Genomic DNA, 12,313 nt, shown 5'->3' with positions numbered 1-12,313 from the left:
GTGGTCAGATGAGACCAAAATTGATCTTTTTGGCCACCAAGGTAAATGCTATATCTGATGCCAAACCAACACAGCTCCTTACCTCAAGAACACCTCTCCTAACACCCGCGTGTTGAATCGTGATCCACCCTCGGCTGTTAACCAATTAAACACCACGGAAAATCTCCGACAGCGGCATTTAATGTGATCGCACCGGAAGTGCATCACTAATCCCGCACATCGGCGCCCGTGTCACATGACTGCGGGTCGCAGATGGGTTAGCATGACAGCCCGGGGTCTGCAGCAGACCCCTGTGGTTGTCATTGCCGGATTGCTATGAGCGCCGCCCAGCGGTCGGTGCTCATAGAAAGTGAGCATTTCTGCTACACCCAGGCGATCTGATCAGCATGGCCAGTATGTATCAGAGGCGATCAGAAGACTATTGAAGCAAGAGAAAAGTTTTTAAAAAAGTTTTTAAAAATATTAAAAAATACAAAAGCTTGAAACCTCCTACTTTCACCCCATTCAAAATAAAACAATTACAACAAATAAAAAAAAAAAAAACATTTGGTATCACCGCATGGACAATAAAATGATATTTAACTCCATTTGTATAATAATCTTTATTAGTATTAATTTAAAAGATACAAGAGATTCCTAAAGAAGCTAATAGGAATATACATCATACAAACAGGTAACAGAACTTCGGAAATACAGAATATTGTGCTCTGGCGTCTGGATAAAATAGCCACGTTGCCTAAATTTCTTTATTTTGCTAACAAGGTTACAATTTGTCTAAATTCATAAAAAGAAATAAACACCGAGACAGCGACACGTAGTGTATAAGTTATCTGTAGGGTCTCAGCCATAGCTCTATGGTTCTTGAACGAGGCGACGCCACCTAGATGCAATGTACAATATGCATTAAGCTATTCATGATGTTACATATAGATTTTCTAGTGTCCAAGAAGAAGTCACAGGCATTATTAATACTGGCCAAAGTTTGATTCTTTAGGCCAAACATATCGAAAGCCTAACCATTGCCTATGTATAAAGGAGACAATCAGGCTCATCTACACCAAGCCATTAGGCACAAAGTAGCCACCTCCACCGCATCCAGACAACGCGCGGACTGTAAAAACCCACCCCGTCCGCCAGGATGCCATGTGCCACCACATAACAAAAATCAGATAAAAGACATCCACCAACTCTGGTTAGGAAATCATACAAACTGGAATTGGAACATCCTATGCATTGAAAACAATGGTTTCTCATATTTGTAGAAAAAAAAAAAAAAAAAAAAGCAAAAAACAAAATTAAGATCCTTGAGTAAAGTGGTACCACGCAAGAAAAGAACCATCCTACGACTGGTACATACGTCCTATAATCCTGCTGGAGATCAATGAATGGAAAGCGCAAATACTTCAGCCCTCCCACACATGGCAAAGGGAAGAACCAAAAAACGTAACCTGAAATAGTAAGATCCAGAGAAGTACACTTACTATCACACGTACAGGGGTTGGATGATGGGTAAACTGGCTATTCCTTTACATTTTGTTCCGTGCGGCCGATTAATGGCTGAGGGCAACAAGAGCTAAAAAGGTGCAAAAGTCATTGTAATGGGAAAAAAGTGGCTCAGCTAAAATGGGCGATACGCATGTGTAACGGGATATACTGCAGGGAGAATTATTCCTGAAAATACCAAAAAGGGTCTTAGTGACTTAACTACTAACAAGAATACCCACCTGGAGGGCATATTAAAAGTATCCTGTCAGATCCAATCACACTATTCACCTACAGCTTTCAGTCATGCAGACCGGAGCAACTTGGATGACCGCTTAGGGCACAGAGCTCCAGCTGTAAGCACATAAGCAGTGAGTCCATCAGTACAGAGCCGGCTGTCAGTCAGTGACGGGACGTGCTTACAGCGCTTTCACTGCTGTGAGTGGTGACTGAAATTGCGCTGGACACTCCTACATGACTGAAAGCCGGCAGCTCCCAGGAGAAAAAGTAAATTTTCTCCTGAGTGCTGCACTTTCAGTTCAGCGTCCAGGCACCTTCATAATGTTATTAACCTGCAGATTATCCCCAAATCTGTATGTTATAAAGTTATCGTCTGATCTGGCAGGTTGCCTTTAAGCGGTGAGGAATGGCCTTTCCGAAGCACCAGATAGCTAAACATGCTCATACACTCTTGGGTAGTAGCCATCAGCTTTCTCTCCCAACTCCCCCATATACAGGATCAGTCAACTCGGCTCAGCACTTATGAGTTTTCAACAGGGATAGAGGAGAAGGCCACAGTCCAGAACCTGTGATGGCAGCTCATCTCCCCCAAGTACAGAAGGAATTCAGAATGCAGATGCTCAAGGATAACAGAGTCCCCCACACACTATGCTCAGGAGGAAAGTTGGGAGGGTCAGCTGACTTTAGTCTATATGAAACCTAACCAAACTAGGAGCCTTCAAATGAGATGGTCCTCAAATTCGACATTAAAAACAGCATACATTATCAAAAAAGAGCTACAAGATTGACAGGTGTACTTACTTTGATAATAGTGTCAGAATGGTGGTATAATCCTCCATTAAAATACTCATCTTACCATCAGGATTATACAGCCATTCTAACATGGATTTTCAAAGTACCAAAGTACACCAGGTGTAAGATCTATTTAATATATGTATTTTGTACTGTGAAATCTGGTGATGGATTCGCTTCAACGTAGCCCCTGGATCCTTTTTACAATTTGTAGACGATAGTTCATTAGTTGACTAAGCCATAAGGGAAGTAACCTTTATTTTGTGCTCCTCTTTCGCTGTTGGTTTTTGACACAACAATCTTCAAACATTTTCCAAAGCTCTGGTTAGTTATGTTTAAAGGGAAACTCGTGAGATTCACACTGCCCGGACCACAAGCAGTTTTAGTTTTACACTGAAACAGTACGTAGTTTCAGAGAAGACATACTAAGAGAAGCCGGACGGACAATGCATCTAAGATGATTAGTCTAAGAGTCTGGTCCCTGGTGGATTCTCCCAAGCCCGTTTCCGTAGACTGATAGGTCTTTTCTTATATACACACACACACACACATATATAGGGAAAGACCAGTCAGTCAGGGGAGTGAAGCAAGGAGAAGCTGCTGATGCCCGGCCTCTTGGACTAGTCATCCAAATCGCAGAGCTCTCGACCCTGTTTTTCAGAGTTTGTTTTCTAAGGAACGCTGCAGCTTTAAAGAGAAAAACATACATAGCTGCAATTATAGTCCGTGTCTGCTTCATGCTGCCTGTGGTTTGGACAGCATGAATCAAATGACAGATTCCCTTTAACTAAAAGGTCATGTCTCCTTAGCATGGTTTTACGCGGATCAGACAACCTGGCCCGAGAGCCGGTTCTCCCGACTTGAGCTCAATACTTCACATTTGGCAATGAAGCAGTTTGCACAGGTCAAGAGACCTACCCGTCCGGCCAAGACCTCCAAAAGGAAGCATGGTCTTGGGTAAAACCGATCCAATTCTCAGCATCTGAAGATAGATCACTGTTCACCAATCTGCAGTATGCCATTTATCCCAGCGACACGTCACAAGATGGGTCACCGAGGATCTGTCTGACAGGTCTATTTTGGTTAAAAAAAAAAAAAAAAAAAAAAATTATAACTGCGCATTGTGATGTTCCTAGAAATATACAAATAAATTATCAATTGGGTATTAGTAGGGTTAGGAGCCTTCACCCCGACTCTCTAAACCCAGCATTGGGTTCTGTCCACACTAAGCCAGTGCACACTATTGTCACATAACCTCTGAGGCATAACTCCACAGACACTGAAGGTTAGTTGTAGACATTTCTGTGATTGTCCTAGTCATCTGTATGGGGTTTGCAGAAAGCCATGTGCATGATACAACCCCATTTAGATGAATAAAGGATGGGAATATGCCTTTAAACGTATCTAATATATTGCCCCATTGCACTGCATCCAGGAACCCAAGAGACGCAAAAGTCTCCATGTTTGGGGTAACGCCAAGAGAGTAATATTAATGATAATGCAGACATGGTGCAGACATTTTTCCAGCTAGTTGTAAGGAGTGCTCTTATAAAGCCCTGGTGTAAAACAACCTCCAGGGTGGGGGCAGAATGACCCTTCATGTACCCCGGTATGGCCTGATGTCGCAGTGTTAGGGGGCTCACCTAAGAATTGCACCATGGATTTATAAAGGAATGGATACTAGCGCTGTTGGTGCCTTTTGTCCTAGAATTAAACTCTACAAGCCTAAAACCTCTGCCGGGGGCGCTCACTTCTAGCAGATATATATTACCCCTACTAGCATTAATCCGAGATGAAGAAATAATTTTCCAAAAGCTATAAATTAAAATAAAGCATTGAAAAAAAAGTTTTGTATTATGGATGGTAACGTCCCCATAAGAGTGACTGCCGACGGTTCCCGAAAATGCTAAATCCACCCTTGATTCTGGTCACTAAATTTACTATAATCTGTCATCTCCGATAGGAGCACCTATATCCTGGAACTAGTGAAACAAAATTGCAATTTTACTGAGTTATTCCCCCAAAATTAAGTTATTCCCTATCTACAAGACAACTCACTAATTGCTGGGTGTCTGATCGCTGGGGACCCTTTGCGATCCCAAGAATGGGTTCCGGAACTCGAAAATTGGGGCTCTGAAGAGTCCAGTCTTGAATGGAGTGGAGGTTTGCATGCTAAATGGTGATTTTGGATTTCTCCAGCCATCTTGTAGACAATGAATGGAGTGGAGATACACATGCTCAATGCTGCGCGGTGCTTGGCTTTCTCCATAAGTCCCATAAACAATGAAAGGAGGTAGAGCATGCCCAATGCTGCACTATTCTTGGCTCTCACCATCTGTCTCGTAGACAACGAAAGGAGGTCGAGCATGCCCAATGCTGCACTATTCTTGGCCCTCAGTGCTCTCACTATCAGTCTCGTAGACAACGAAAGGAGGTCGAGCATGCCCAATGCTGCACTATTCTTGGCCCTCAGTGCTCTCACCATCTGTCTCGTAGACAACGAAAGGAGGTCGAGCATGCCCAATGCTGCACTATTCTTGGCCCTCAGTGCTCTCACTATCAGTCTCGTAGACAGTGAAAGGAGGCAGAGCATGCCCAATGCTGCATTATGATTCGCTCTATCAGTCCTGTAGACACAGAATAGTGTCAATGTCCACGATCAACTTTGCACTTGGCTTTCTCTGGTAGTCCTGTAGACCAGGGTTGCCCATCTCCAGTCCTCAAGACCCACCAACAGATCATGTTTTCAGGATTTCCTTAGTATTGCTCAGGTGATAATTGCTTCACCTGTGCAATACAAATGAAATCCTGAAAACATGATCTGTTGGTGGACCTTGAGGACTGGAGTTAGGGAACCCTGCTGTACACAATGTGAATGCTGCACTGTGCTCCACTTCCTTGGTCAGTCCCATAAATAATGGTGGCCGAGGATGGACATCTCCGCTCAATTGAGGATGGGGCACCGATCTTGGTATTGCAGGAGGGGACCCAGCGTTTGGACCAGCAGTCATCAATTTATCAACTAAATATTTTGGAAATATCCCTAGAATTTAAAAAAAAAACAAAAACAAAAAAACTTTTATACAGTAAGGCCTCAAATCACATTTAGTAGTTAATCTAGTTACGTTCACCGCTAACAGATGCCACAGGGATGCCTGATCTTTGCGGAAGCCATCGCTCCTTCGGGCTGTAAATATGGCTGGTGAATGGACAATAGGTGGTCACGGACACAGGGCCTTAACCAGAGATTTATAGCCGCAGTGTAAACAAGTAGAAACAGTATTCTTCTTGTTTGGCCGTACAATACCCATGGCAAAGATGGAAAATAAAAGAGAAAACAACTACTTAATATATGACATGCTGAAAGCACATACCAGAACAGTGGCGGGTGCAGGAACATGGACACGGGCGAGATATTCAAAGCTTCAAATCAAGAAGCGCGGACAAAACTAAGTTGCATATTAAGTAGTGCAATGGTATTCAGCTCATGTACAACTACCTCCTGTCAGAAGACATCATGAATATGGATAACGAGCCTTCACAGTGGCCTAGATCTCACACAACGTTGAAGAAACGCAAATCTGTAAGCTCCAGCCTTCAGGAGCCGGCATACACCAATCTGCAAATCAACAGCCAAAGGGTTTTCATGGGATGAGATAATAAGGGGATGACGACCCCAAGCCTAACCGTCTGATCTAGGTGCACCCATGCCACCAGCACCTGTATAAAGTTTCCAGGAACCTGTATAGTAAGCTGTGGTGGACTGTAGCCGACGGCACAAGGGCAAGCGGCACTGCACCGGGTGTAAAAGTCAGATATGATGAAAACACCGCATACACGAGGGAGGACATTCCCTTTTCCAGGCAGAAGAATCTCAGGGTTCTGTTCTGCAGTAAATCCAGCAGTGTAGTGGTTAAAATTAAGATAATACCCAGAATTATTTTTATGAAAATCACATGAAACGATGGACAGTGGACAATTCTATGCAAAGGTGTGTTCTGGATAGCTGACTCTTATGGCTCCCCAGTAGCACGCCCGGACTAGACAAACTAAGCCTAAGAGGTAGGCCACCGCCCAGGAGACATATGTCGCGTGGAAGCGTCTGGCGAAATCTTGTGTGCCAACCTGAAAAAAAAAAAACACAGAAAACTTAGTCATGTAACCATTACAGGTCATTATTGGAGACAGTCAACAAGCCTGTTTGATATGTCCTAAAGTAGCTTTCCCACAAACAAAGTAAATTTTAATCAATAGATTCATGAATAATAAGATCCACAATTGGATGTGCTAAAAATTTTTTCCTGTGCTGAGATAAACTTATAAATATGCCCCTGCTATGTACTGTGTAATGGCTGGGTACTGTGTAGGAATATGTTTTGATCATATCACATCTCCTGGGCAGGGAAGGAAGCAAAAGAGTATACAGACAGGACAGCATGGGATCACAGCTGCTGCTTTCTGTGAGGTAAAAGATTTCCAGGACAGTACTGGATCACAGCTGCTGCTTTCTGTGAGGTAAAACATTTCCAGGACAGTATTGGATCACAGCTAGAGTTGAGCGACTTTGGTCGGATCGGGTTTCATGAAACAAAATTTGTTTCAGATGAAACTCGTCCGACTAGGGCAAAAAAAGTCGGAGTTTCGTCCGAAACCCGACCCCAATGCAAGTCGATGGGGAATAAAAGTCTGCATTGAGTGGATGAATTTCATCCGCTCAATGCCAACTTTTATTTCCCATTGACTTGCATTGGGGTCGGGTTTCGGACGAAACTCCGACTTTTTTTGCCCTAGTCGGACGAGTTTCATCTGAAACAAATTTTGTTTCATGAAACCCGATCCGACCAAAGTCGCTCAACTCTAATCACAGCTGCTGCTTTCTGTGAGGTAAAAGATTTCCAGGACAGTACAGGATCACAGCTGCTGCTTTCTGTGAGGTAAAAGATTTCCAGGACAGTACAGGATCACAGCTGCTGCTTTCTGTGAGGTAAAACATTTCCAGAGAGTACTGGATCACAGCTGCTGCTTTCTGTGAGGTAAAACATTTCCAGGACAGTACTGGATCACAGCTGCTGCTTTCTGTGAGGTAAAACATTTCCAGAGAGTACAGGATCACAGCTGCTGCTTTATGTGAGGTAAAACATTTCCAGGACAGTACTGGATCACAGCTGCTGCTTTCTGTGAGGTAAAAGATTTCCATACTTGTTTAAAATCGGGCAAATAAATCATTTACCTCACAACTCATTGATGGGTCGGCAGAGTAACTGTTGGGATATCACTTATTGATAAAGTAAAAGTTTCTGAGTTATCAAATTTCCCATCCTGTCATACAGTAACTTATATTTACATGACTTACGGTTAAGCCAACTCCTATAAAAATGCAGATCATCCCCATAGTAATGTATGCACAGCAGCGTCTGCGGGGTAACGCGCTTCCTACAGATGATCTACAATAAAAAAAACAATTATATAGTCAATCCATTAAGTTCTCAAGATGCAGTCACCTCACCAATCTATCATAATCCCAACAGACTCAAAAGAGGAGCATAAAACATGCACGGCGTAAATGCATCCGCTATGCATGAAGTAATATCAGATGAGCAGGGGATAACTAGCACCAACAAATGCCGCAGCGCTGTACAGACATGCTCCATTAGACAGTGTTTCCAGTAGGACCCACCAGCCATTGCCTCCATCACAGACCTCCTCACACTAGGGAGCTAACCAGAAATAACATCTCAGCAGAATTACAGACCGGTCAGAAGGGCAGACAGACGTCTGGAGTTACATTTTACGGGGGTCTTTAGTGGTGATAAAAGTCTACAGTCTCTGTGTGACTATGCACACACTGTCACGACTGTGTACCCTGTGTGAGTTGGCGGCCACATGACTGCATGTATGAGAGTTATATTGTTGTGGTCACGTGCAGACTTGTCGCTCCTCTGTTTTCATCAATGTTCTTGTGAGAGAAGCGCGGGAGAATCTAGTCGGCATGTGGCCAAAAATATGGAAATCTCATAGTGCAGTCATGTGACCGCCAACTCACACGGGGAACACAGGAGAATCGTGACAGTGCGCACATGGTTACGATTCGGCAGTCTGCAGTCATGTAGAGGACTGCACACTTTTCTTCTCTGCTCAGAAGACCCAATTAAGGGCTAAAACCTTGTATTTGTGAAAACTAGAATTACGATGTACAATACAAAATAATATTGTGGTACCGTGTTAGCCAGAAAAATAGATGTAAATACTTATGTCTCCCCAAAAAATTGAGAAACGTATTCAAGGAGTGATACCTTTATTGACTAACCAGAGAAATTATATTTGCAAGCTTTCAGGGCAGGCCCCTTCATCAGGCTTCATTTGTAATCTAGTCTGTTGAATGGGCCTTCTGAGCCCTGAAAGCTTGCAAATATAATTTCTCTGGTTAGCCAATAAAGATATCACTCCTTGAATACTTTTCTCAATTTTTTGGGGGGACATAAGTATTTACATGAAAACTAGAATGACAGCCATATTAATTATCATAATAAAGAAATGGATGAACAGGACTAAAAGGGAATCTATCGGTAGGATCAACCCCCCTAAGCTTTTAAAATGGGGATGTGGGTCATAGGAAGCTGAACAAAATGATACATTGATATCTGCGATCTGAGGTCTTATTCCAGAGAAAAAAAATGGTGTTCTTAATCTGCAAATGAGCGGTTAAGATCTATGGGTGGGACATAGATCTCCCTTAGAATCTGCCTCCAGAGATTATTATGACAGCGGGTATTACCAGTGTGAGACATGTAGATCAGGAGAGCAGACTGTCAGTCACTATATGTCTCACACTGGTAATGACTGCTTTGATAATTTCTGGAGGCAGATTCTCGGGGAAATCTATGTCTAGCCCATAGAGCTTAACAGCTCATTTACACATCAAGTAAAACGTGGATTTCTCTGGAATAATACATCAGATGACGGATATTAGGGTATCATTTTATTAAGTTTCCAATGATCCACATGCCAATATAGAAAGCAAGAGGGTTCATCCTACTGATAGATTCATCAAATGAACTCTTTATGCATCAAATGGCCAAGTTCTCCAAAAAATATGACATAGTTGTCATGGGAGATTTCAACTATCCAGACATTTGTTGGGAATCTCTCTCAGGCAAAACTAACAGGTCAAGGAAATTCTTATCCTCTCTTGCTGACAACTTTATCTTCCAAAAGGTAGGGGAGAAAACAAGGGGAACTGCTACCTTGGATCTAATCCTTATAAACAGGGAGGAAATGGTTGAGGAGGTAAAAGTGGCTGGGACCCTAGGAGGTAGCGACCATGCTATTTTAGAATTTTGGATAACTAGAGGCGGAAGACCTGTGAAGACTCAGACGTCAAGGTTAGATTTCAGAAAGGCAGATTTTAAGGGATTCAGAAAGAGAATTGGAGGGATCCAATGGCTGGATATCCTTAAAGACAAAAATGTCCAGGAAGGATGGGAAATCTTGAAAAATGAAATTCTCAAAGCACAGTTGTTAACAATTCCGAAAAGAGGGAAGAATAGGAAGCATTTAAGGAAACCAGGATGGATGAACACAGAACTTAAGCACATGCTAAAAAGGAAGAAAAAAAATGTTTATAAAATGGAAAGAGGGAGGCATATCTAAAGAACAATATAATGCTGTCTGCAGAACCTGCAGGGCACAAATCAGATTAGCTAAAGCTGAAAATGAATTGAGGCTTGCAAGAGATGTCAAAAGCAATAATAAAGGATTTTGGGGATATGTCAAAAGTAAAAGAAAAGTCAAAGATGCTATAGGATTTTTACAGGATGAAAATGATGAAATGGTAAGACAGGATGTTGAGAAGGCTGAACTTTTAAATTCCTATTTTGCATCTGTTTTCTCTCAGAAAGGAAATGAAACATCAACTGTTATTCACTGTCCTATTAAGGGAATAGAAAAATCCAGGATATCTATAAACAGAAAGATAGTGAGGAAACACTTAGCTAACCTAAATGAATTCAAGTCTCCAGGTCCAGATGAATTACACCCCAGAGTACTGAAGGAGATAGCAGAAGAAATTTTTGAACCCCTCTCCATAATCTTTGAAAATTCTTGGAGAACAGGAGAAGTGCCAGAAGACTGGAGAAGAGCAAATGTTGTTCCTATCTTCAAAAAGGGGAAGAAGGTGGACCCAGGCAACTATAGGCCGGTGAGTCTGACTTCTATACCAGGAAAGATCTTTGAACAAATTATTAAACATGTATGTCAATACCTGGATAAGAATGAGGTGATTAAACAGAGTCAGCATGGGTTTGTAACTAATAAGTCATGTCAGACTAACTTAATTTCCTTCTATGACGGTATCACTGATTGGGTGGATCAAGGAAATGCTGTAGATATAGTATATCTTGACTTCAGCAAAGCATTTGACAAAGTCTCTCATGCAATCCTTATTGAAAAAATGACTAAGTATGGAATGGACAAGGCAACTGTTAGGTGGATTCATAACTGGCTTAGTGATCGGACCCAAAGAGTGGTCGTAAATGGCTGCACATCCAGTTGGAAGAATGTCTCAAGTGGGGTACCACAGGGCTCTGTCCTGGGCCCTGTATTGTTCAACATCTTTATCAACGATTTAGATGAAGGAATTGAGGGTAAACTGATTAAATTTGCTGATGACACAAAGCTAGGAGGGATAGCTAATACTAGAGAAGAGAGAGAGAGGATTCAAAAAGATTTAAATAAACTGGAGCAGTGGGCAGCAACTAACAGAATGTTTTTTAACAGGGAGAAATGCAAAGTACTACATCTGGGCAATAAAAATGAAAAAAGCATATATAGAATGGGAGGAATAGGGCTAAGTGACAGCACATGTGAAAAAGACTTGGGTATACTAATAGATCACAGACTGAATATGAGTCAACAGTGTGATGCAGCAGCAAAAAAGGCAAATGCAATTCTAGGATGTATTAACAGAAGCATACAGTCTAGATCACGTGAAGTCATTATTTCCCTCTACTCCTCTTTGGTCAGACCTCATCTGGAATATTGTGTCCAGTTTTGGGCACCACATTTTAAAAAAGACATCAACAAACTGGAGCAAGTTCAGAAAAGAGCAACCAGAATGGTGACCGGTCTGCAAACCCTGTCTTATGAGGAAAGGTTGCAGGATTTGGGAATGTTTAGTTTGCAAAAGAGAAGACTGAGAGGAGACTTAATAGCTGTCTACAAATATCTAAAGGGCTGTCACATTGTAGAAGGATCAACTTTATTCTCATTTGCACAAGGAAAGACTAGAAGCAATGGGATGAAACTGAATGGAAGGAGACACAGATTAGATATTAGAAAAAACTTTTTGACAGTTAGAGTGATCAATGAGTGGAACAGGCTGCCACGAGAAGTGGTGAGTTCTCCTTCAATGGAAGTCTTCAAACAGAGGCTGGACAGACATCTGACTGGGATGATTTAGCGAATCCTGCTTTGAGTAGGGGGTTGGACCAGATGGCCCAGGAGGTCCCTTCCAACTCTATGATTCTATGATTCCCTTTAATGAGTAACTAAATGTTCTTAATGTCTTTTATATCTTCTTGTACGTTTAATTACAAGCAGATCATTGGATATATGGGTCTTGAGACCCCCATTGATGATTTCAAATCACCCAGAGAAGTGCACAGCTCCTACCTGTGCACTCATGTAGGTACGTGGGCCGACTGGGGGGTGGTCCTCTTTCCGTCACGAACAGACTGAGACTGAAGTGCGTCCAACAGGTCCTCTTTATTGGCCGTCCTCTCGACGTCCGCAGCACCACACG

General features: G+C 42.3%; 1 protein-coding gene across 1 annotated transcript in view; it reads right to left on the bottom strand.

Annotated features, from left to right (window-relative positions):
* Nucleotides 1-583: 583 nt before the first annotated feature.
* PIP4P2 (phosphatidylinositol-4,5-bisphosphate 4-phosphatase 2) overlaps nt 584-12,313 on the bottom strand; it is a 91,914-nt gene continuing 80,184 nt past the window's right edge. The window contains exons 6-7 of the mRNA XM_073550513.1: nt 7,868-7,958; nt 584-6,639 (exon numbers count right to left, since the gene is read on the bottom strand). Coding sequence (XP_073406614.1) covers nt 6,496-6,639; nt 7,868-7,958 — 235 coding nt within the window. The 3' untranslated portion in view covers nt 584-6,495. The remainder of the gene's footprint in view (nt 6,640-7,867; nt 7,959-12,313) is intronic.

Source organism: Dendrobates tinctorius, unplaced genomic scaffold (genome assembly GCF_039654945.1).
Source record: "Dendrobates tinctorius isolate UK_male_01 unplaced genomic scaffold, ASM3965494v1 ptg000165l, whole genome shotgun sequence".
Lineage (NCBI taxonomy): Eukaryota > Metazoa > Chordata > Amphibia > Anura > Dendrobatidae > Dendrobates > Dendrobates tinctorius.
Note: the sequence above shows the minus strand (reverse complement) of the source record. Positions and strands in the feature narration are given on the sequence as shown.